General features: G+C 38.0%; 1 protein-coding gene across 2 annotated transcripts in view; it reads right to left on the bottom strand.

Annotated features, from left to right (window-relative positions):
- LOC131060467 (protein NUCLEAR FUSION DEFECTIVE 4) overlaps window positions 1-22,109 on the bottom strand; it is a 103,316-nt gene extending 81,207 nt beyond the window's left edge. The window contains exon 1 of one of the 2 annotated variants that reach the window (XM_057993707.2): window positions 21,217-22,109. In XM_057993707.2, coding sequence (XP_057849690.1) covers window positions 21,217-21,564 — 348 coding nt within the window. In that variant the 5' untranslated portion in view covers window positions 21,565-22,109. The remainder of the gene's footprint in view (window positions 1-21,216) is intronic. The other variant, XM_059221472.1, reaches the window with a different exon arrangement.
- Between the last annotated feature and the right edge of the window lie 5,359 nt (window positions 22,110-27,468).

Genomic DNA, 27,468 nt, shown 5'->3' with positions numbered 1-27,468 from the left:
TCTCCAGGATCAAGATTGAGCACTTTAGAGATAAACTTGGTATGGTTGAAAATGTTATTTAATTTTGAGATAGAGTCTCATTTATTCTGATATACTAATACATTTAAGATGTTTAATGTGCAAACTCTTTTATTTGTCATGTGTGTGACTCCATGACTTCATGGGCCCTGTTGACGAGTTTTTTATGACCGCGTCTAACACAGAATAAAGTCACCAACGGTCACCTTATCCTCTCTTGATCAAGATTAGTCCGTATGCTAGGATTACTTAAAGTTCAAACGGCTAATTTCCAAGGCTCCTTCAGTGCGTGGATGTGACTCAGTTGTTTGATGGGTTTGCCGAGAGCCCAAGGGGCCTTACGTATGTTGAAGAAACTTATGCAAGCTCAAGGATTTTTTTACGGATGATTTGCGATGAAAGCTCTAGTTTTGGATCTTTTGGATTTTGAATTATGCGGAAAGTAAATAGGAATAGGGCAGAGAAAAAACTAGACTAAGAGTAATCTAATCCTATGAACAAGGAGACGGGGTAACTTGCGCAAAATCCAACCACGCTTCGCTTTGCCAGCAATGCACAACTACACGAAGGAGGTGCAATCTTCAAAGGGTGTGTTAAAGATTTTCAAATCATCAAGAGAAACCATCAAATCGAACAATCTCTTCTGATAATCGAAGTTAAACATACACATATAACGGAGGCTCAGGCTAACTTTACACGGTATGCAACAATCAGCTGGACACCAAAAGTATGAGCATGAATTTTGCAACAAGCAATCCTATCAAATCCAGTTCGTCTAACAGCATGAAAGCAAATCTAATCTATGAAGAGAATGAGACCATGCGAGCTCCAAAACAACACAAGAACATACCAACAATTGAACAATGTATTAAGTGTTTGCTTCAAAAACTCTTAGCAACAATCTCTGACGATAGTCTCTCCTGATTACAAATGAGGGGGTCACCCCATTATATAGGCCTCAAGCCATGATTACATGCGAAAACCCTAATTAGGGTTTGCCCTAAAGATTCCCCACTCAAGGTGCAACAAGGTGGGAATCTGCAATTAATAACCCATTATGCCCATGCACAATTAATTAAAAGAGCCTAAAATAGCGCCCACTCAGCACATTAAATGCCTCATGATGTTGACCATGCCCAAAATATAACTGACACCATCATAAATGCCCATCATTCTCCAAGTGACAGCGGCATGCACGAAGAATCTATCATAAAACCATAATGAGAAGGCGACATGCAAGGAGATTCCCTATCTGGTGGTGGCATGCATTGACTAGTCCCACACCTAGTCAATATTCCTTCAGCAATAAGTACGACATCACTATTCAGTCAAAAGACTTTTGTCCAAAAATGGACGACCATTATCTCGTTCATTAATGGCATATGCAATGAATCTACCGACGACGGCTTCTAGTTCTCTGATGGAAACACTTGGCACATTCTCAATGTTGAATTCCATCAAGGCAATTTCCTCTTCACTTCTAGAAAAGAAGCTTTCCCACTCTGCCATGACTTCCTGCATTTTCTTCATCATACCGGAGAATGAAGAAACATTTGCAAAATGTTCCTTAGGGAACGAACCGACGAAGAAGAAATCATGCAACCGAGATTTCAAGGAGTTCATCGTTATTCCTCCGTCACTGAGTTTCCTTGAAAATAAAGCTTCCACGGCACTAAGGATTTCTTCCTGTATCCCTCTGATAGACTCCTTCAAGGTGACAGAATCAATGCTGAATTTGTCAAGGGTGTTCTTTCCTGAATAGATGTCGTAGAACCATCGGGGAAAGTCATAAGCTTCATTCTCTTGGATCACTTTCCTGTCCACCAGAGTTTGCCTTGGAGTTTTCGTCAGAGCCCTAAGCCGGGAAATGGTTAAGTCTTGGTAAACATCTACATCCTCCCATAGTCCTTCTGCTGTCTCTAATCTGCTTAGGAGAGCCACGAACCTCGAATGAAGCTGAGCTAGATCCTCAACGAATTTTCCTGCCTCAGCATAGACATCCTCTACCCATTCCCGAGAATTTTGTGCCATTGCTCTAATAAGTTCTGCATCATCAACTACTTCCTTGGGAAGGAAGGGAGGAGGAGTGGATGAAGGGCCTGCTTCCCTAAGGGGTCTTTTGAAACTCCTGACGTATTCGCATAGAAATCTATTTTCCTCCCTCAGCCGCTTACATTTTGCCTTTGATTTCAGCAACTTCTCCTTCATGGCTAAGGAGGAATCTTCAAAATCCCCCACAACTTGACCGGTGGAAGCATGGCCAAGATCAACCTGTTTGATGAGGTAATCCTCTTGTCTAATCTCACCCCTATCCTTATCCACCGCAGGTTCAGCAATGTGCAAAGTCCGGGAACCAAATTCTTCCCTGACCACCTTGGAAAACTTCTGGAGGGCCTTTCTTTCCGATGGTCGATCCATCCTCTTCAATAATTCTTCTAACTCCTGAGCATCCTGAGCAAGATTGGTTCCTCCTTCTGCTTCATTCCCCAATCTGCCTATCAACCAATCTAGCGCGGGGATGGAATGGCTATGATCGTCTGCATGTATCTGTTCCTGAGATTCCTCTTCCATTTCACCAAGGATAGTCTCCACGAAGCTATCCTGGTGAACTTCTTCCTGGTGCGGGGAACTTTCTTGCCTCTGACTTCTTGGCTGATGATGGCCCTGTGAAGCATTGATGCTAAGTATATTAGGCGCTGGAACGTTCTCTAGAAGTGGGCCTGTGGGATGTGGAAACATCTCCACTTCCCGTACGCTCGAGGAGCTAACTGGTGAATGCTCCCTTCTTGTCCTTGCTCTCTTTTGTGGAGGTTCCTTTTGCTGGGCTTCCTGTTGAACTTCGTGTGGGATTTCCTGCTGAATATCTTCCATCTTTGTTGCCATTGGCCTCTTTGGGGCATTTTTTCCTTTGTCCATCCAGGCTTCTCTTCCTGCCTGAACCTGTGAAGAGCTTTCAGTTGCCTCACTGTGGGAGTCCAGATTTCTCATTAGCTAGTATGTCAGATGGGCATTGTCTTCTACCAGCTTTCTTATCTGCCTGTCAATCCAGTGCTTAGTGAATTTTAGCACTGGTCTAGCTAAGATGTTCAAATCATCTACCTCGGGCTCTGACCAATCTGGCAACTGGATAGGTTGATCCTTCACTTTCTCAAATTCGGGTTGCGTCAAATCTGAATCTTCCTTCACCTGATCCGGTACCTGATGAATTTCACTTATTCTGATGGTGTCAAGGGGGAGTCTGGAAAGCATTCTTCTCCTGACCTCAAGGTCATCCTCGGCACTTGGCAACCTTCCTAATCTGGCTGTAAGGATCATATTGGGCCCTGGATATGTAAAATGGTAGGCGATAGAATGCCAATTCCCCTGCTGCACTTTCAGCGGCCTCCAAACCTGGGCATATCTCCATGAAATCCCCCAAGACAATTGGAAATTCAATAGATTGCTTCTTCTTCTTCTTCTGCAGCTGATCATAGGCAGTTAACTGCCTCATGAGCTCGAGCAATATAAGCTTGTCTGACGGATATCTGGGCAATTTGTAAGACTGGAAGGAGAACCCTTGCGTCCTGATGTAGGTGAATTTGGGGAATTGCAGGAATGCAGCGCCATACCTCTAGACCAAGGCACTTGCTTGTGGAGACAACCTCATGTGTAACTTATTTTGCATAAGTCGTGTCAGGTACATGGTGAAGGTGTCATTCGCCAACCTGTAAGAGCTAACATTGGAGAGATGTAGCTGAGGATAACACTCATGCACTTTTAACTGCGCTAGTCCGCAGCCCATGATTCCTCTTGCCGGCAGCCCATCGAATCCTCCCCTTCGTGCAAGCATATAGAACAGGTAGGAGCTCATGAAAAAGGACCAAGACCTTTTCTCTTTCAGGTTCTTCAATTGTTCATGCAAGTAGTGATTGATCAATCTAGCCCAGTCAATTAGTGTATTTGAATTCATGATCTCACCTATGTAGAAGAACATCCAGGGCTCGAAGTTCACCGAATGTGAGCATCCCATTACTCTGCTCAGCATCTTTATCAAGTCCACATACTCCTGCTTGAACTCGAAGATTGTGAGAGTTTTGGGCATCTTGGAAGCGTGCACTCTAGGCTTCAGCAACCACTGCTTGTTGATCAAATCAGCACACCTGGCGAGGCCTACTTCATATACTACCTGAGCTCCGCTATTGGTCCTATACGTCATGGAATAATGTGAAGGGATTTCGAAAGCTTCACCAATTGACTCTGGAGTCAATGTTGCCAGTAACTTGCCATTTGGCGTTGAGATTGTTTTCCGCTCCAGATTGTAATGTGCTGCACATTCCAAGACCAGATCTGGGCATTGAATAGCGGGAGGAAAGCCAGCTGCTGCAACTATTCCACTTCTCACAATTCTGACAGCTGTCGGGGATGGATTATGCCCTGTTGTTCCGAAGATTCGGATCTTGAATGCAGCCAAGTTGAACGTGCCAAGGTTAGCATCGCTGATTTCTTCCCATCTTGAATTCAATCGAGAATGAGGAAGAAAACCCCTCATCTCCGCTTTGATCAATGCTTGCCTGGAGATAGTAGCTGCCTTGCTAGGTTCCGCCATCTTGGGAGCACTTCGAAATGATGAAAATAGAGACTAAGTATGAATATTCTTCACTTCTCCACTCCTTTCCTGAATCTTGCACATGAAAAATGAAATGCCTTTCCCATCTTATATAGAATTCTCAAGAGGCATTAATTTAGTAATTGCATTCATGATGCGTCATACTTTCCTCAATTACTACGCCATGCAAAGGCAGTTTCCCATGCGTATGAGTTCAAATTTAGAATTTTCCTTAAATGCTCCAAGTCATGCGTCATACTTGGAAGATTCTTTCTGCCAACTCGTTGATTTCATTCTTTCCAATTTTGGAGGGAAATCGAAGGATTTTTCTCAAGATTTGCTCAATTCTACTCCAACTTGTCATCTCCTGCTTTCGAAGAAACTTTCATGGCTCTTCTCCACGTCCCTATTTTTTAGGGATCTTCCTAAAATTTAGGAGTCAAGTTCATTGGATGGGGAATTTCATCCCAATTCCGAATCTATAAAATTTTCCACATTTGGTCGGGATTTGGTGTCTCAAAATTGCATATTCGAAAATTTGCCCGAGGGGAATTTTGCTTTTTATTCCTCCTTGACCCCTTGGATTCCATGCCTAAGGCAAAATTTCAAATTTTAGCTTGGGCGCATTTTCACTTTGTCCATGGATACATGGATTTTTGCACTTGTGGATGGCATCTTCAATTCAGCGCCCCAGCCCAGTCTTGGGCGCATTTTCACTCTGTCCATGGATACATGGATTTTTCCACTTGTGAATGGCATCTTCAATTCAGCGCCCCAGCCCAGTCTTGGGCGCATTTTCACTCTGTCCATGGATACATGGATTTTTCCACTTGTGAATGGCATCTTCAATTCAGCGCCCCAGCCTAGTCTTGGGCACATTTTCACTCTGTCCATGGATACATGGATTTTTCCACTTGTGAATGGCATCTTCAATTCAGCGCCCCAGCCTAGTCTTGGGCACATTTTCACTCTGTCCATGGATACATGGATTTTTCCACTTGTGAATGGCATCTTCAATTCAGCGCCCCAGCCCAGTCTTGGGCGCATTTTCACCATGTCCATGGATTCATGGATTTTTTCCACTTGTGAATGGCATCTTCAATTCAGCGCCCCAGCCCAGTCTTGGGCGCATTTTCACTCTGTCCATGGATACATGGATTTTTCCACTTGTGAATGGCATCTTCAATTCAGCGTGGATTCTCAGTACTGGACCTAATTCTGGCTTTCTCTGTCTGTTGTCTGACTTTCCGAAATTAGAATTGTCTGTGAACGCCTAATCCTTGTCGCCTTGGCTGACTGACCCTGCCAGTAATGACTTTCCAAAAATAGAAACTTTCCAGGTGTCAGCGTTAGATCCCTAGACAGGGTGCAGAAATGACTTACTATAAATAGAAACTTACTAAAAATAGAAATTACTAAAAATAGTAAGTTTGATTTTTGGCAAAATGGAGACATTCCGGGACCCGGAAAAATCCCTAAAAATAGGGACTTTCTAATAATAGAAAGTTGCTCCGTTTGGGCTCAAATTTTACTGGGAGGTCCCTTGAAGGGTCTTGATTCCAGTCGTATGCTTAGTTTTCCCGAAACCCTAACAGGAACCTCTAAAATCTAGGGCAAAAGGCAAAACCCTAAAAAAAGGACAAAACAGGCCCTAGACTTCATAGAATTTGCTTGACAGAGAAGCAGATTAACCCTAACTGACCCCCGAACATCCGCAACGCGGAGAGATTTGAAGAGATTGCTACCAACACACACAAAAACCAAGGCCAAACGACCAAAAGGGCCTAAAAGCTAGGGGGTCCCTATCTAGGATGGGGTGATGTGTGATTAGGTCACAACAGCCCCCTGTGAACATTATTGAAGGGTGACGACTTTTAAATAATGAACACTTGTTTAATATTGATATTGTAAGGTGAAGATTTTACAATTATCAATTTATCTATCTTGATGGATATCATGAGACTTGATATCTGTGGACATGTCATGATAGTATATATCTCTGAGACATTATGGTAGATATCAGTTGGTAGATATCATTAAATAAACCATAATTATGATAGAGATCTTCATGGTGAATATTATGGACATAATATTCGTGGACATGCCATGAATCATTATTAGTATGGTAGGTATCATGTGACTTGATGCTAGTGCACATACCCTACTTGATAACTATGAGTTATGGTGAGTATCATGAGACTTGATATTCATTGTTGAACCATATCTCTGACACTATGGTGTGATATCTCTTCTCTTCACAATCAATGGATGAATTGTGTTGTTTTTCCTCTAACATGAAATATGTCCTCCCTAGCTAAGAGGGAGTGTTAATTCTTGTAACGTCAGTCGTACTATTTCCAATGCATGAATTAATTACATGTTAACATATTCACGTTAACAATAAACAATGAATAAATATCGAATGAGAGTAGTTGCCACCGGTCACACCCCTTCTTGTTATCGGGCTGGGCTAAACGATTTATCATAAATCTCGATCAGTCAAGCAAATGATATGTTTGTTAACGTGCGGTGATATGATGAGTGGTACGTAGAAAGAGATGTGTCTTCCCACGTGGGAAGACATATCTCTTCTCTACGTACCCTCTCATTCATATATATAACATTCATACAATGGGAGGAGTACAATACCGAAATTGATAAGTGTTGTGCTTCCGTTCCATTCACACTACTGCAGTTCGAAGTAAATTTCAAACTATATCTTCACCTGTTCTAGCCTCTTGATCACAGAATTTAAATAAACTTAACATAATTAAAATTGATTTTAAGATGATGAAGAATTGACATGAAACAATAGAAACAACAAACTACAGATATAGAATGCATACACAAGGCTAAACCTGAGCAGAAGAGATAGAAGAGCACTTGCAACAGCAAGTTCAGCCTGGAAGTGCGAGACTGTGTGGCAATTTGCGTCCCAACCCCTAATATTAGATGTGGACAGACTAGAATCTCTCGGAATCAGGATATCGCTCAGAATATGATCCGAGAAGCTCGTCGGAAATCCTCAAGACCGTGGCGGATTTTTCATCCTAGTCCTCTGATTTTTGCCCCTACAAAAGCTAGATCTAATCATCATCGTCTCCTCTACCGGAATCTCTATCTGTGGCTCTTGGATCTGTCGCCTACACACAAAAAGAAGGAAAATGTTGTTGTTGATGGGGGTTTGCCTTAGGTCAAACCCCAAATTTGGAATTAACCCTTGAGTTGAATTGAAATGTAATGGAAATGCTGAAGTAAAAGCTTTTTGTTTTGAGGATAAAGCTAGATCTAAATTTGAAATGCTTGAATTGGAACTTGATACCTTGATGAATCTTGCATTGAAGTCTTTATGCCAAGGTTGATGATGTCATGTGGGATGTCTTCATAAAGTCTTGATTGTGGATGCCATCATGAATGCTTGAAATCTGAACTTTGACCTCTCCTTCACTGCCTTGATGATGCTCGATTGCTTGCTCGCTAGAATTTGCAAAAGATGCAATTGAGGGATTGATAGATGAGATCCTTAAATGAGGGGGTTAGGCTTGCTTTTACACCTAAATGCATAAAATATGTGTGAAATTTTCGAAGCAAGTCGACTCCGAGGATGTTTTCCCACCTCCGAGATGTGACCGTTGCGAGGTCCAAATTTGGGCCCCTTTTGGGAGGACCATGGCGCCCATGGTGTCCTCGTCCTGGGACCAAGGCATCCTAGTCCTGCCAATTAGGATCCAAATTTGAACAGGGTCCCGCTTAGGTGCAGAACATGTTGAATCTAGGTGGGTGTGAGTAGAATCAAAACAATATCAAGGCATAGAAATTCGAAACACAAAAGTGAGGCCTAGGTGCAAACGAATGTGTGTAAGGCTAGAATTTACGACACTAAAATTATTAAATCCTATTTTAAAATGGGGACATTGCATGGTACTACGGATCACCTAGGTTGACTTGGGACCTTGAAAATTCTTGGTTTCAATTTGGATCAGCCAAATGGTTGTGTGGTTTTATTGGCATTTCTCGAGGACAAGCAATCTTTAGGAAAGGCAAATTGTAATGGCCCTTTTTTCAGGTTCACTTACAATGCAACAGGACTTTCAAGATGTGTCAATTTGTTCAAAGGATTTTTTTAATGTCGCCAATGAGCTCTGAGGATTTATTGGAATTATTTGACACTTTCTGGAGGGATTTCGCACAATTTGTCTATACTTACTATTTATAGTAAGTGTCAATCTAGACATCGATCTAGTTAGTTGGTAGAGTCACTATATTTGGATAGTCGGTAATTGCCAAAATTGATGATATCATGGCGACATAAGGTGTTTTGAGATTTTATTTTAAATTAGTTAAATCAAATATTTGAATTTGCGTTATAAAATTTAATAAAGTAGACTTTATTTTGGCACCTAAGGTTTTAAATGATCAAATAAAGAACTTTATGGAGGTGGGTGCCAACTTAGGGAGACATAAGGTGAATTTAAAATTAAATTAAAAGTGCAAAATCCTAATTAGAGCATAGGGCTTGAAGGAGCTTATTAAAAAGCATTTCAAAGATCATTTGTTTTGGAGTAATTTTAGGACAATCATCTAATAATTTTTTAATTAGGTCCATTAATTGCTTTTTCACTTAAGTCAAACTTAGGTGCTTTTTTATTATCTAGAATTTGCTTTTCTAGTATTAATTCTAGATGTAGTTGAGCTTAATTTAGCTTCTACTTTGCATTGCTTTAGTGCTCCTAATTTTAGCATTAGGGTTTGCACCTAGGGTTTCATTCATCCGTTATAAGGATTGATTCATTCATTGTAATTGTACCTCCAATATTGTATCTCCAATATTTCCTTGTGCATAATACAAAATTCTCTGGTTGTTATAGAGCATATTATCTTTGCTTGATCTCTTTTGTGTGATAGGTATTTTGCTTGCAGATGATTCTTGGCTCCTGTGGTTGATCATCAACTTCTACAATTTGCATATATTGAGATTATGATTTCTGATATTTCTCTCTAAGAAAATCTTGCATTGTTTTGGAGATTTGGACTTGGTCCATCTCAGCCTTCTTGAGGACGAAACCCCTCTTAATGAAGACTAGCTCCAATGGTGAAAGATCTACCCTGGCTGGTATATGATGGAGATATCGATCAGGTATTTCACAATGCATTCAAGATCGAGTTATCAATTTGTGTGTTGCCTTTCAGAGATAGTTTGGATTGGGTAAAATGCATATATTTCTAGAGTTTCTTGAAGGTTTTGGATACATCAATTTTGAGGTTAAAAGATTATATTTTAGATGGGCATTATAGAAATCTTTCCTTAAGGTCTGGATGACATATTTGACGTTTGCTGAGTATTTGCTAGTCAAATGTCAATGAATATTAAATATCATCGTTCAATGTTTCAAGTCTTCATCTTTACTGGACGGAAATCTAATTACCTTGGTTTGGTCAATTGATGTATTGGTGGTTAACCCCACTTGTATATGCTGGCGTGGGATATTTTAAAGAGTTTGTGATATCGAATTTTTTCAGTTTTTAGGCGCATTGATAATCCATAGTTGGGCATATAAGCAGAGGCCAAAGTTTATCGGGTGTTGATTAATATTTATTGGGCGTATAAAAAGGGGGCTTAAGAATTGGAACCGCAGGCCTATGAATCTCACAGGGCTCTGGCATGACAGCAATTAAAGGTAATAGAAAGCATCTCTTGTGAAATCATGGGAAAATAAAGCTATCTTTTCCATGCACTAGAATAAAAAAGCTCATTAAGGGGAACCGCACCATATAAGAAAATTCAAAGGTGAATAAAAACAAAATAAGGAAGACATCGTTGGAGTTTTAGTGACGTGGAAGCTTGAAAAATGACAATAATGCTGGCACACCTCACTAGAGGCCAAAGGAAAGGAGTTTAAACTTAGTATCAAGCTGGGCATGTCAATTTCCCTCAGCGCAAAAGTAGAAACCAAAAGTTTATTCCAGCTGGTTGAAAGTTCCCTTATGCTAAGACGATTGGATTGTGTGCTTAATAATTGCTTAGTATCTGCTTGGCATAAGCTTAATTCACTCTTCAGGCATGTGGAGACTTTACTGATTGTAGCTTTCAATTGTGGGAAGACATGAGGAAGATTTCTGAAGATTTTTGGCATACTTGTGTCTTCATCTCTGCTGCTTCGATTCCTAGTTGGACAACACTTCCAGGTCAGAATTAAATGCAAATTTACTTCTAAAACTGACACATTATTCTCAAATAATCCTTGCAAATTGGACCTGCATGTATTTGGTTCAAACTTATGTTAATATCAGTCCTGTAATCTGGTTTAAGACTGCAACTTGGTCCCAGTTAAAACAGTGAGATATATGCAATTGTTTAAGCCAATAAAAGCCATTTATCTTTATTTAAGGTTGAGTTTCCACGCAAATATATTATGGTGCACATCTTCTTGTAAACTTAGAAACATTATCACAAAATATATCATTAAAAGCATATGGAGTAAACCATGTATTCATTAGGAATATGTCATGACACTTACCAGTCAGCAACACAAAGAGTATACAAACAGTAATCTTATTCCATCATGCATGCAATCTGTTTGACATAAATACTTGTGGCAAAGAAGTACAAAAAAAGTTTAGTAGCAAACCATGGGTGTTCTTACATAAATACTTCTCTTTTGAATTTTCGGTTAAATCCTCCATTTTTACATTGCAGATTTGGATTTTGCCAAACTAACCAAATATTGGATAGATTAGAACACACTTGAGGGAATTCATTTTTGAGCGAATATCCATTCCATTCTCATTCAGTTAGAACCTAAATACTGCCTTATGGTCTCAAGACTCTCAACACACACAGCTGTGCCAGTTGGCAAAGCAGCATTTTTTTTATTTTATTTGGTTTGAAAATTGAAACAATAAAGGCCACAGTTTCTCCCTATTTATATGAAAATTTCAGCATTTCTTAATTTTCCAAGTTTCCAATTAAATCCCAAGTAATTGAATTGCAATTATACTTCTATTTTGCCAAGTCAATTCCAATCCCAATCAATGCTACTATGGTGCAACCATAGACTATTGACCATAAGGAAAGGAAAGGCCCAAACTTTAAAAAATAAAATCCACATTTGGGACTTGTTGACGTGTTTTTTAGGACTACGCTGAACATAGAATAAAGTTTCTAACGGTCACTTCACTCTCTTGTTTAAAATCAGACCGTATGCTAAGATTGCAAAGAAAGATCAAACGGCTAATCTCAAGGTTCCTTTTGTGCAAGGATGTGACTCAGTTAGTTGATGGGTTTGCTGTTAACCCAAGGGGGCCTTACGTATGCTCACAGAAGATCTTAACAAACTTGCGGGTTCAAGGATTTCTATGCGAATGATTTGCAACGAAAGCTATATTTTTGGATTTTTTGGATTTGGAATATGCAGAAAAGTAAATGGGATAGGATTTAGAAAACTAAGCTTAGTCTAATCTAGGCCTAAGAACAAGGAGACGGGATCACTCATGCAAAACCTAACCACACTTCGTTTCGCCAACAGAGCACAACTACGCAAAGGCGGTGCAATCTTCAGAGGGTGTGTAAAGGTTTTTCAAATTACCAATTGAGACCATCAAATCAAACAATCTTCACAAATAATCGAAGTTAAGCATACACATATAACGGAGGATCAGGATAACTTTGCACAGTATGCAACAATCGGCTACACACCAAAAGTATGAGCTCGGACTTTGCAACAATTAATCCTATTGAATCCAGTTCTTCTAACAACATAAAGCAAAATCTATTCTAACTGAAGAGAGCAAGACCATGCGGATTGCTAAAATAAAACAAGAATACACCATCAAATCGAACAATGTATTAAGTTGGCTACTTCAACAATCTTAAGCAACAATCTGTGAAAACAATCTCTCCTCCCGCAAATGAGGGGGGTCACCCCTTTATATAGGCCTTGGGCCATGAAAACATGCAAACTTTAATTAGGGTTTCACCCTAAAAGATTCTCCACTCAAGATGCAACAAGGTGGGAATTAGCAATTAATACCCATTAAGCCCGTATACAATTAATTCAACAAGCCCAAAAATGGTATCCATTTGTGCATTGAATGCACCCCATTACATTAAATTTGCCCAAAATACCACAAATGTTCCCCATGCAAACATAAATGCCCATCATTCTTCATGTGACGGCTACATGCAGAAGGAAACCGTCATAAAATCATTAATATGGCGGCTGCATGCAAAAAGATTCCTCATGCATTCAACATGCATTGACAAGTCCGCCACTAAGACAAAATATCCCAGCAATAAATGTGCCGCCACTACTGAATCAAAAGATTCTCGTCCAAGAATGGGCAACCATTATCCCGTCCATTGATTGCATATGCAATGAATTTACCAATGACGGCCTCCAGCTCTCCTACGGAGAAACTTGGAACACTTTCAATGTTAAATTCCATCAAGGTAATTTCTTCCTCGCTCCTAGAGAAGCAGTTTTCCCATTCCACAATCATTTCCTGTGCTTTCTTCATTGTGTTGAAAAACAAGGAAACATTCTGAAAATATTCCTTAGAAAAGGAACCTACGAAGAAGAAATCATGTAAATGAGATTTCAAGGAGTTCACCGTTACTCCATCCTCATTGAGCCTCTTTGCGAACAGTGCTTCAATCACATTGATGACTTCCTCCTACACCCTTCTAATTGAGTCTTTCAAAGTTAAAGACTCCATGCTAAACCTTTCAAAGGTATTCTTTCCTAAGCAAACGGCACAGAACCATCGGGAAAAGTCATTAATTTCATTCTCTTGGATTACTTTTCCATCAATCAATGTTTGCTTCGGAATCTTCATTAGAGCCCTAAGTCGCGAAATGGTTAAGTCCTAATAGATGTGGACGTCTTCCCACAAACCTTCCGCTACCTCCAATCTGTTTAGAAGGGCTACAAATCTAGAATGAAGACGAGCTATGTCTTCAATGAACTTCCCTGCTGCAACAAAGACATCTTCCCACAAACCTTCCGCTACCTCCAATCTGTTTAGAAGGGCTACAAATCTAGAATGAAGACAAGCTATGTCTTCAATGAACTTCCCTGCTGCAATAAAGACATCTTCCACCCATTCCCTGGAACTTTGTGCCATTACTCTGATTACCTTTGTGTCATCAACGACTTCCCTAGGGAGGTAGGAAGGAGAAACAAAAGGTGGATCTGCTTCTCTGAGCGGCCACTTGAGACTTCTATAATATTCGCATAAGACCCTATTTACTTCCTTTAGCCTTTTACATTTTGCCTTTGTTTTCTGCATCTTTTCCCTCATGGCCAAGGAAGATCCCTCGAAGTCTTCAATTACCTGCGCAGTGGAAGCATGTCCAAGGTCAACTTGTCTGATTACATAATCTTTCGGCCTTATTTTATTCTTGTCCTTATCTACTGCAGGTTCAGCTATGTGTAAGATTCGGGATCCAGATTCATCCCTCACAAACTTGGAGAATTTCCAAGGAGACTTCTTCTCTGCCAGTTGATCCATTCTTTTCAACAATTCTTCTAACTCTTGTGTTGGATCAGTTTCCTTTTCCAGCTCCCTTCTTAATCTATCCATCAACCAATCAGGAGCGGGAATGGAGTGACTATGGATTTCCATCTGCTCTTGCTCGTCATACTTCTTCCATCTCGCCAAGGATGGCTTCCACGAAACTATCCTGGCAAATTTCTTCCTGATGAGGAATTTCTTGCCTCTGACTTCTTGAGTGATGTGGTCTATGTGAAGCACTGACGCTGAGAATATCTTGTGTTGGAGCATCGTCAAGGATGTTGCCTGGAGATGGATTTACTAGATTATCCTACGTAAACATTTCTACCTCTTGCACACTGGAAGAACCTGTTGGTGACTGCATTATTTCTACCCTTGCTCTCTTTTGCAGTGGTTCTTCCTGTTGCTTGTCCTGCTGAACTTCCTGATGAATTTCTTGATGGACTTCCTGCTAGGCTTTTTGTTGGGCTTCCTGTTGGACATCCTTCTTCCTTGTCATCCTCGGCATCTTTGGAGCAGGTTTCCCTCTATCAAGCTAGACTTCTCCTTCTTCCTTGGCTTGTGAAGATCCTTCAGTTGCTTCGCTATGGGAATCTAGACTTCCCATCAACTAAAAAGTCAAGTGGACATTTCCTTCTTTCAACCTTTTGATATGCCTATCAACCCAGTGCTTGGTAAATTTTAAAACAAGTTTGGCCAAGATGTCTAGATCGTCAATTTCAAGTTCCGACCAGTCTGGCAGCTGAATGGGTTGATCTATCACCTTTTCGAATTCTGGTTGCACCAAGTCTGAATCTTCCTTCACTTGATCCAGCACCTGCATTATCTCACCTATCCTGATGGAGCAAAGGGGCAGTCTGGAATACATTTTCTTCCAAACTTCAAGGTCATCCTTGGCACTTGCCCAGTAGTCTTCTAGGTGAAACTTATGTATAAATTTCATTCCAACAACCTTTCTGATTTGGCAATAAGGATCATATTGAGCTCTAGATGTGTAAAATGCCAAGCGATAGAATGCCAACTCCTCTGCTGCTTTCTCAGCTGCCTCCAAACTCGAGCACACCTCCATGTAATCACCTAGGACAACTGGGAATTCAATAGACTGCTTCTTCTTCTGTAATTGATCATAGGCTATCAACTACCTCATGAGTTCAAGCAATACCAATTTGTCGGATGGATACCTTGGCAATTTGTATGACTCGAATGAGAATCCCTGCATCCTGATATAGGTGAACTTCGAAAATTGCAAGAACATGGCTCCATATTTTTGAACCAGGGCCCTAGCATGTGGCGACACCCTTGTGTGCAATTCATTCTGCATAAGTCTTGTCAAATACATAGTAAGGGTGTCATTCGCTAGCTTGTAAGAATTAGTATTATGAAGATGTAGTTGAGGATAACACTCGTGCACTTTCAGCTGTGCCGGTCCGCAACCCATGATTCCTTTTGCCGACAAACCATCAAAGCCTCCCCTTCTTGCAAGCATATAAATCACGTAGGAGCTCATGAAGAAGGATTGTGACTTCCTTTCTTTCAAATCTTTCAGATGCTCGTGCAAGTAGTGGCTGATCAACCTGGCCCAATCCACTAACCCATTAGCATTCATGATTTTGCTGATGTAAAAGAACATCCACAGTTCAAAATTCATAGTATGTGAACATCCCACTATCCTATTAGCATCTTTATCAGGTCCACGTATTCCTGTTTGAATTCGAAGATAGTGAGAACCTTAGACATTTTGGAGATATGCGGCCTAGGCTTTAGCAACCACTGTTTATTGATCATATCCGCACATCTGCCAGGACCCGCTTCATAAACTGCCTTAGCTCCATTTATGGTCCTGTATGTCATGGAACGGTTTGAAGGAATTCCGAAGGCTTCACCAATCAATTCCAGAGTCAAAGTCGCTAGCAACCTACCATCTAACGTTGAAATTGTCTTCCTCTCCAGATTGTAGTGTTTTGCACATTCAAGATCAAGTCTGGACACTGGATTGCAGGAGGAAAACCAGCTGCTGCAACAATTCCGCTTTTGACAAACTTTACGGCTGTAGGAGATAGATTATGCCCTCCTATTCCAAACATCCTGATTTTGAAGGCAGCCAAGTTGAACGTGCCTAAATTTGTATCACTGATCTCCTTCCACCTGGACACAATCTTGGAATCTGGAAGAAAGCCCTTCATTTCTGCTTTTATCTGTGCTTGCCTAGTGATAGTAGCCGCCTTACTTGATTTTGTCATCCTGGAAAAGCTCCTTGAAAATGATGAAAATCTCTCTAAGTATGACTTTCTTCACTTCTCCAACTCTTCTTTCTTAAATCCTACACATGAGAAATGAAATGCATCTTCACGCTTATATAGAATTTCTCCAATCGTGTTGCTAAGTTGGGGGGCATTTAATTTGGCAATCGCATTCATTATGCGTCATACTTTCCCATTCACCACGCCATGCAAATGGAATTTCCTTTGTAGTTGAGTTCAAATTTGGAAATTTATCTTAATGCACTAAGTCATGCATCATACTTAAGAATATTCCTTGCCAACTCACCAACTTTCCATTTCTCAAATTTTTGAGGGAAATTGGAATATTCTTTCAAGATTCTCCCTATTTATCCGCTTGGCTTGACTTTTCCTGCTATGGAGGGAATTTTCCACGCTTTTCCACCATCTTCCTAAAATTTAGGACCCGGGTCCAATGGAGAGAGAAATCTCTCACGATTCCTATTCTACAAAAAGTTTATATTAGATTAGATTTGGTGCCTAAAAATGGAAATTTTAAATTTTTTCCCGAGGGCATTTCTTGCTTTTCATTCCATTCCTGACCTCTGGATTTTCATGCCTTAGACAATTTCCTCAGTTTTTCGACTTGGGTATGGAATTCACTTTGTGTGGTGGAATTTCATCATTTCTTCACTTCTTCCACGCCTTAGTCACTTCAACATCTTTTCCTTGGTCGGGGCGTTGATTCCTTCACGTCAAGGAATTCCACATTTTACAAATCCTCCATGGCATGTCATTTTCAGCGCCCTTATCATGCCTTGGGCGCAATTTCCACTGAGGCAAGGAAATCCACTTTTTCTATCTTTCCAAGGCAAGAGAGACTTGGCGCCCTTCCTTGGTCTAGGGCGCTATTGGCACTTAGGCATGGAACTTGGCACTTTCTTTGTTTTCCATGACTCCTTCCTTTTGGCACTCTACTCATGCCTTGGGCGCTAAAACTTGGTGAGGAAGGAATTTGAGGTTTGCTTATGAATTCCACGTTGCATCAACTTTGGCGCCCTTATACCTTCCTTTGGCACAATTCTCCCAAGGCAAGGAATTCCTTGCATTTCTATGAATTCCAAGGGCACCCCATTTGGGCGCCTTTATACTCAGTTGGGCGCTATTTTGCCCTGTGGAAGGAATTCCTTCCTTGAGCATTCTATCCAAGACCATGTGATTTTGGCGCCCTTGCTAGGACTTGGGCGGAATTTGCATTAAGTCAAGGAATCTCCCATTTTTGACATTTTCCATGCCTTCCTAAGTTTGGCACCTATCCTCAATCTTGGGCGCTAATCTTCACCTAGCAAGGATTTCCACAAGCATCTCAGTTTGGCACCCTATGACTTCCTTGGGCGCTGGATTGGGGTGGGTATGGATTTTTCACATTTTTCATGAATTCCTGGACTTGATGGATTTTAGTTGCTTCCAGACTTAAAAAAATTTCAAGATCTCCATTCTTGGGATGAATACCTCACTTAGCCATTTTTTATCTACTCTGTCTGCTTTTTGACCATCCGGATTTACACAGCTTTTTCGGGAATGTTCAGCCTTCATCATCTGTCACAAGCGAACTTTCCAAAAATAGAAACTTTTCAAAATGTCACTGTTAGACCCCAAAACAAGACGCTAGATGACTTACTATAAATAGAAACTACTAAAAATAGTAAGTTTGATTTTTGGCAAAACGAAGACATTTTGGGACAGTAAAATCCCTAATAGGAACTTTCTAAAAATAGAAAGTTACTCTGATTTTGCTCAAATTTTATTGGGAGGTTCCCTGAAGGCTCCTGATTCCAGTTCTACACTCAATTTTTCAAAAAACCTAACAAAAATCCCTAAAATCTAGGACTAAAGGCAGAAACCCTAAAATCGACAAAATGAACCCTAGGCTTCACCAAATTCGCTCAAACGAAAAACAGACTTGATCAATTTGACCCCCAAACACATGCAAAGCAGAGAGACTGACGAGACTGCCACCAAAAGACCCCAAAGAACAAAACAAAAGACCGAGATAACCTAAAAAGTAGGGGGGTTGGATGGGGTGATGTGTGATTAGGTCACAACAGGACTATGGGATAATGTTGATCAATTCCCATGCCTTGGAACACAACCAAATAGACTTATAGTCTATACTCCACAAACAAGGACTTTGATGCATAGGCGTTACAACTTACACCTTACAGTGTTCGGGGATTTTGTGATCTAAAACACAAACCTAAGAATTTGAGTCAAATTCAAAATCCTTAAATTGCAATATGGACTTGAGACATTTTTCGATAATACAACTCAAATTAGTAATCAAAGACCACAACTAACCTTGAAAACTTGGAGACATGTACAGGAATGACCATACAAACTGGCTTAAGACTAAAATACAAGAATTTTGAAACCCTCCTGTTTGTTTGTTTATTTCTTTTCCCTTCAAAGTGAGACCACAAACAGTTCAGGGCTTAACAATGCACATACCGATATAGCCTAGCAGCTATGACAAAAAGAATGTAAATGCTTAAATTTGTTGAAACGAAGTGAAGTAGTTACATTTTCTTGCTGGGTCTAAAGAATTTAAGTACCTTACAATAGGGTACATTCTGTGTCATTGTGATGCATGTGGCTTACTTCAAACTCTATTGGTTTCCCTGGTAATCACAAAATTTCAAAATTTCCTTGGGCATGAATTGCAATCAAATTGCTATGATTTTCTGAAATAAAACTTCTTTCTGATATAGTGGAAACCATTGTAAGTGCTCTTTATACTGATAAATATTTATGCTGAATGAAATCAAAGCTACAATTGACAATGTGGTTAGATAATCAACATAACTACCCCTGATTAGAAGATTTGTTACACCATGCTGTTTCGTTCCAAACTTTGGAAGTGGAAGACAGCTATCACCAGCATATACACTAAAACACATAATTATACTTCTATGCAATGCTCCAAGAAGCTGGACACTGTATTAGTACTCTCTTCTTTTTATGCATAGAAGTACTTCAATGTTATTATCTGCTGATCTTAATAATATTCTTTGTTTTTATAATGTTCGTGTGAAAATTCTCAAACAGAGAATTTTTTTAAGAGGGCTTTTTGACTCAACCATATGCTATCACTGTGTTACCGTGTAGCTCTGCTATCACACTTACCATTCATTAACCTTTCAAGCAATTTCATGAAAAAACATGCTATGTGCATGTTTTAAAAGGCATGGCACTGGAAAGACCAGATTTAACATATTCCAGTTTCAAATTTTGAAAATTGTGCTTTTAAGATGACCACAGAACTCTGACAACAATTCTCACAAGTTGAGAATATAAGCACTATTTTCTTTCAAATTTTTGAGCTTTCTGATGCTTTCCCCATTTCTGATCATCTAAAACCATTTGCTATTTAACTATGGGGTTATTAATTCACCACTATAAGATTTTCCCAAAGTAAGCAAAAGCTCCTTATATCAATGAAATCAAAATTATAAGCAAAATGACAAAGGGGAGTAAAAAATTGGTAGGTTTTTTCCAAAAAGAAACTTTGACTTTTCCATAAAATTGGAAAAAGAAAAAGACATAGTAGTCATTGGAAAATTAGAAACACCATGATCATGGGTGATTACAGCAACCGTGAATTAAATTCTTAGTGTTCAATCAATATTTCACCTCTCTTACAGATGAAAAAGTGAGCAATGATTATATAACGAATCCTACAGGAACATATTATCCGTGCCCAAGTGCACTGAACTGACAAATGTGAATGTCTGAAATAAATAGAAATGACCCGCTAGTTTTGAAATAGGTAATCAGCCATCAAGACTTACCTTGATTCCAAAAAAGTAAAAAAGCTAATTTCTGTCATATGAAGGCGGCGGGTTTAATAGAAAATCCAAGTCATCTGTTTTGCTCGGGGTTCTGCCTCTTAATGGATGCTGCTGCCTCTCATCCCACTGGGTGTGGCAAACCCTTTTGCAGACAAGAAGAAATGAAACTATTGGGATATTAGCATTCACAAGTAAGAAAGCCACCCACCAACTAGTTCTCACTTCAAGGCACTCTGCAACTAAGCTTCCGCCACTACTTCATTTGAGATTTTTTGTAGTTTCAATTGATGCTACAGTATCGCAGGACTCGAGTAATTCCCATGATTTGGGGTAATCGCTGGACCCCAAGTCGCTGGTATTGATCCAGCTTACTCCTTGCCCCTTACCATAGAATTTAGTTTTTAACTTAGGCTTCCTGATAAACATGGTTTAACATGAAGTTCAGAGTGCTTGGGAAAAACCGTGGAAGTGATTTTAACATTAAAAATACTTCAACTGTTTTTTACAGCAGCATTCTAAATTTCATTTGCGTGGACTGTGGAAATATCATGTCTGTTATAAATTTATAATTGAACATTTCAGCCCAGAGGCTCACCAGCTAAAATCAAACCCTTGTTGAACTGAGGCACAAATTAGCTATGTTTACATTTCTACTTCATAAACTCTCCCTCAGGAAACCCAAACAAAAAACATCTATTCACCAAACATTATATGTAATTTTGGTATTAAAAGTTATGGAAAATAACCCGAACAAAAATACAGAAGCTGGTTTGCGAACTGCTGCAATTCAGTAAAATACTTAAAACAATATTCCACACGGTTCCCATATACAAAGTAAGCCGATGAATGTCATAACCAATCCAAGCTAATTTGACACCCAAAACATGGCTCTACATATAATTCAGTATTGCAGAAGCTGTAAAGTCACTTTTACTTCCATCTTCTTAAAGGGGCAAAATCAGGGGAAGACGATGAGATATTTTACGTTTTACAAAAGAAAAAGAAAAACGTGAAAGAAGCATGACTTGCTTACCACCCAATAAGGCAAAGGATTGATAGTTTGGCTGACAACAAGCCAGATTACGCCATACCCAATAAAACTTGCAACTGCTCCAATCGAAAGAATGGACCATGGTGGAATCTTATTGCAGAGAAAGCCAGCAAGAAGACCCACGTTCTCTCCAATATCATTAGCCACTCCCAGGTTGGTCAGCTGCAATTGATTGTACCCAAGTACAGTTTTCAATTTGTGGGAATAAAGAGGAAAGTTGTATGGATTTCCTGCTAAAATCTGTATACAAACTCCAGCCACCAGCCCCATCCAGGGGGCTATGGCACCTGATTTTGCTGCCACCATTACCCTATTGCCAAAACCAGCCATTTCCAGTGTTCCTCTAACTGCTTAAAATCAACTTTCTTTACACCCTTCTACTTCTAAAACCTTGAGGCCCTATTTCAAGCTCATGGTCGGAGACTCCAACTATTATACTGTGAGTTGCATACGCCTTTCTTGAAGATGACCGACATCTTTTTACTGCAGGGCTTTCAGATTTCGAATTCGCCAACGTGGCTCATAAAGATCAATCTACGATCTCAACAAAATTGATTTAAGATTTAACGAGTGTGACGTCCCCACAGCGACCATTCAAACGAATTTAAGACGGAAATCCATCGCATACATATGTTCGTGGAATTCGTGGATTCTTTTTCATTTCGATCACAGTGGCTACCTCGTCATTATCTAACTGTTTTGAAATTAAACCATAATCTACAGAATAATCATCCTACAACCTTAATTCAACCATATTACCATGCGATTGAAGGATGACTACAATACTTTGATATTTTGGTAGCTTTCAAATTGGAGTCTTAGATAGTTTTACGATAACAGATAATGGAATGTGTTATTCTATACCATAACACACCTCATTTAGGATATTGGAAAATATCTGTATACTTTCCCAAAAACGTTGGTAGGTGTCTTAAAAATAAAGATGAATGATCTTGTCTTAAAGTCACAGTCACAGCTACAGCTGATGCGACGAGATGTTTTATTTTTTATTTTTACGGAAGGCACAATTCACGTGAAGGAATTTTTTGTACGGGATGATTATAATCGTAATAATTGTTCCACCATTTTAACCTTTTGCCTACACTACTACCTAGATACTACATCGCAGGATGCTTGTATGAGGAGGCCTTATACATTAAATTACCTAGTGTTTTTTAATATTAGTTAAAGTCTGGTTATAATTGGTGGACTTTATTTCTAGCTTTTAAAGCACATGACTTTTTTGTGTTTAAATAAATATATGTAAAGTACGTTCAGATATATCTTTTAGAAAAGGAGTATTTAATGTTTACTATTATTATTTTTAATTATATTATATTTTTTATTAATTTTATTTTTAAGTAGTGTTGGGTGAGTAGTATGCATATTTTTGGTTGAAATAATAGTTAGGGTTATAATATTTGAATTAATAAAATGTTAAGCATTGTTGAGCATTGTTGACATAAATGTAATTGAGAGCATAATTGACATAAAGGTCAATGGGATGGAGGAAAAAATTAATTGTAAAAAAATTCATATATTTTACTAATGTATTTAAAAAATAATTAGGATTAGGAATAATCTTCGAATTAATAAAACAATTAGGATTAAGAATAATCTTTGAATTAATAAAACAATTAGGATTAGGAATAATCTTTGAATTAATAGAATGTTAAGGAGAGTTGGCATAAATGTAAAGGATAGCATGTAATTGAATAAAGGGAAATGAGATTAAGGAAAAAGCTAATTGTAAACAAACCCATATATTTTAATTAAAAATATAATGATAATTAAATTAAATAAAATTGATTTAACTTAACTCATGCATTTTAATTATATTATAGATTAATTTAACTTAGTTTGGATTTTATTTAATTTATTTAATTTAAGTTATTAAATTATTAGATAAAATAAATTGTAACTTTAAAGTTAATAGTTATATATGTAAATTAAACTTTACTAGAATATTTATACATATATGAAATTTGTGCAAATTTCATTTATTTATTGAGTGTTTGTAACCTCTCTTTGTCTATCTCTCTTTCTTGCAAACTTTGTAAGGGTTTAAATTATAGTGTTGACAATTTATTTTGCACGAATAAACCATAATATTCTTTTTAACGGTGACGATTAAAATGATGTCTGAGATTTAATATGCCTCTCAGTCTAATTAAAATTTCATTTTCAATGGTTTGTTCATAGAGTATATTTACTGCTACAACTGATAAATTAAATATAGAAAATAATAATGTACATGACAATGCATACCAAACACGACAATAAAATATATCTTTATTCACACATGCAATTATTACAGAGTAGAGACCATAGATGGTCGGTCAAGGATTACAATAGACTTGACTATACCGGACTACCTACCTTGGTAGGTAAACAACATATTTATTTAACCCGACGATTGTCGAGAGGTACACAATCATCAACCAATTGGCACATAACTACCTATGAGTGACAACCCACTTAATACAATTAATTAATACACTATCAGGTGAGCAAAATTATCAAACATAACAATATGCATTTTATGCCAACTACATTATCCCCCCCCAAAAGAAAAAGTCATCTTCCAAACGACAAGCAAACATTAAGTAATATTCAAGAAGACTAATGACAAATAGTGACTTGGACTAGATAACCCCAACTTGTAGTGTACCTGCCAAATCAAATGGGGGTTTGGGGGCAACGCCCACAATAGGGGTCAAGGGGTAGCGCCCCTTGTGGGGTCGAGGGGCAGCACCCAGGGCGCACCCCCTGTTGCGGTATAGGATGGGGTCAAGGGGCAGTGCCCCCGCTGCCAACACCAAATTGCAACCTTCAAAACCACACAGAAGTCCATGGTGCACATGATTTTTGTGATTTTTTGAGACGCCAAAAACATTGTTGATGAAATCAAACAACAATCTCCAATGAGAGTCTATCTTGCACGGCCTAGGCAGTACTTCCAAGTACAGCTCCCAACTTCCTGTTTGATGATTATTTTCTGCAATTTTTGTCTCAAAGCCATACAGCATATGGTCTGGACTACGTACGGACCACCTCTCCTCTTCGTACAGTATTGTCTCCTCACTATCTTTTGTCCAATTCTTCCAGTCGTACGAAATCTTTCAATCGTAGGGAATCACTTCGGCTTCAAATTTATGCACGATATGTTGGCCAAACTAGTCGTACGAATCTTCCACGTGCCTTTTCTGGTGTGATTCCTCCTTCGTACAGACTTCATATGGATTCCATCCTCCAATTTCTTGTACGGATTTTCAGATTTCTCTAAATTTGTCTAGCAATTCCATATGGACTTTGTAGTACCCCTACTCATTTGAACTCTTTAGACTCATACTTTATTATTGTTTGTTTTCAGTGGATACATTACCATGATGTGTTATTCAGATTTTTATGACATTATTTCATGCTTTATGTGGATATGAGATGCATAATTTATTTGCAGTATTTCAGTACTTGTGATTTATGGCATTTTATGGATTATTGCTATGTACTGACATTTTACTTTATTTATGCAATGTGGAATTATATGTTGTGTGTCTGCGAGTGTATTGGATGCAAGGAGACGATTTTCCTTCACTCATTTTGGTGAGACAGGGAACGTCATGATTCTCCTTCATCGATGTGTATACCGTATTTTCTATATTGTATATATGCATGTGTGGTTCGGTGATGCAGGATATTACAGGTACAAGTATCGGGTAGGTACGAGGTATCGTCTCCACCTGGCTTCACAGGTCTGAGCGTGCCTTATATTTTCCGATGGAAGTGGAGGAGATAGTAGTTGACCCTATTTTATTCAATTACACTCGTGTGAGTGTCGTCAGTTGGTCGTCCTGTTAGTTTGTTCGGCCTTCGTATTTTTGTCATTTTGGTCTTCTTATGAGTCTTTGCTTTAATTTGCTCTGTGGTTTGTTTAGTGGTTTTAATTAATTAATTAAATTTATGGTATTATCTCATAGTTGAATTGTTTATGCATTGAGATTATAAATTTAGTTAATTAAAAGAAATAATTAAATTAAGTTGCAAGCTGCATGATATTAGAAATATATTTTATTGAAATTTTAGTGGAAAAATAAATTAGATTAATTCTATTTATTGTTTCCTAGAATTTTAAATAAATGAATAAAAGAATTAATTAGAATTAAAGTATTGTTTTAATTCTTTATTTAGAAAATTAATTAATTTACATGAGAAAAGAAAATAAAGAATAATGATTTTTAATTATTGCATGTTAGCTTATCTTTTGTTATAAAATTAGAAAATAAAATAAAATTACTTTTATTCTAAATTTAGGTTTTTGACTAAAAGCTATTGAACCTAGAATTTTAGTTTAAATAGGGGAATAGGTCTTTATTTTAGATGCACAGGAAACAGATCAGGGAATTTAGGAAAAGAATTTTATTTGGAAGCTTGTTGGAGGATTGGTTCTCTTCTACAAATTTTCTTCCAGGAAAACTATACCAGGTTGGGTGGCTTCTTTTGATTGTTTGTTTCAAAGAAAATATTTTTATTTCTTTTATCTTTCTGAATGATGTGTGTGTATATTATTTGTCAATCCAAAACCCTCTTTTGGTTAATCCATGTTCTTGATTTAAAATTCATGCCTGAAGTTAATTTCTAGTTTATGGAAAGAAGTTATTTTCTGGGTGTTATAGATTTAATTTTGAGAAAATTGGGAAAATTATTATGGTAAGTTTTGTCAAGATTTTTATTGTGCATGAAAATTGCAAGATTTGGGAGGAATGGGATTACCAGAGAAAATATTCCCTTTTATTTGATTTTTGTTTCGATATTTGGCTATGGCAGTCCTTTTTAATATTTGTGTATCTTTGGGATATAATTAGTTATTATATAAATAAATTTAATCATTAATTAAATTTATTGTAAGTTAAGGGAAATTATTTTATTATATTATTTTGGAGAAATTATGTAATAAATAATTTCCTTGGAAATAAATTGGTTTGGAAATTAATTCTGTTTAAAAAAATAAATTTAAATTTACTGTTTTTAAAGAAGTTGTGAATTTTTTTTAAAAACTAATTTTATTTTATTTTTATTTTTTTAAATTATTAAAAAATAAATAAATTAATTTAAAAATAATAATAATAATAATAATATATATATATGTATATAGTATTTTATGTGGTTTTAATTATGTTATTTTGGAAATGAAAGATATTTCAAATTAAATCATCTTTTTATTATATAATTTAATGTGATATAATTATATAATATTATATTCGTAGAATATATATATTTATGTAATTATATTATATTATTATATAATTTGGAATTTGGAATTTAATTTAGATTATTGATACAATCTAATCGGGTTTATTTGTAAAGTAATCATGAACATATAATTAGGGGGTTAATTTTTATGTGATTGATTTAACCTTATTGGACAAATGACAAAATTGATTTCTTTGTATTAATATAGTTGTATTTTCTTATTGTCTAGAAAATCTTTAATTGCAAGTTATTTGTGCTTTTGGCTGTTTTAAGAAAAGATTGTCTGTGTTAGGATCTTGTGTAAATGGTGTTTGCAGTCAAGCTTAATTTCGTTGCAATTCTGGTTGAGTTGTCATTGTGTCCTATGTTATTATATCTCCTTGGTCAAGTGTTGTTGTATAACCTTATTGATGTGAGTCATTGTGTGTTTTGTCCAAATGGTCAATCTTGGGTTAGTGATTGAGTATCCTTCACCTGTGTTTTGTCAAGATTGGTTATGGTTGTCTGTTTCGCCATAGAGTTCTTGTAGAGAGACATTTCCTGTTAGTGTCCTATGAGAGAGAGTGGCTTTCGAGCGGGGGCCGTGCCCAAAGTGGATGATAGGAGAACCCGTTGAAAGTCAGTTAAAAAGTGATAACCTAATAATATTTTGGGGGGGAGTGAGATAAATATTAATTAAGATAATGTACCTCATGCATAGGTGTAGTGCTAGTACAGGGCTCATAATGCTACAAGAAGGCCTGGAATGGCAAACTTACCACCTTGTCTTCACGAAAGGATTGGTAGGATTCGCATGAGACTTAGTTGGAATCGGAGGCTCGGGAGAGGTTACTAGGAGAAACCCAAGATGGGGGTTGGGACCTATGGAGGCTGTACCTTGGTATCCACCGTAAGACATGCGATGACACTCTCTCCTTAGAGTCACTTGTGTTTTGTGAATTGAGTTACATGGATGTTTGCGGAGTCTTGTAGTCCTTTCGTACT

Source organism: Cryptomeria japonica, chromosome 5 (genome assembly GCF_030272615.1).
Source record: "Cryptomeria japonica chromosome 5, Sugi_1.0, whole genome shotgun sequence".
In the NCBI taxonomy this organism is placed as follows: Eukaryota; Viridiplantae; Streptophyta; class Pinopsida; order Cupressales; family Cupressaceae; genus Cryptomeria; species Cryptomeria japonica.
Note: the sequence above shows the minus strand (reverse complement) of the source record. Positions and strands in the feature narration are given on the sequence as shown.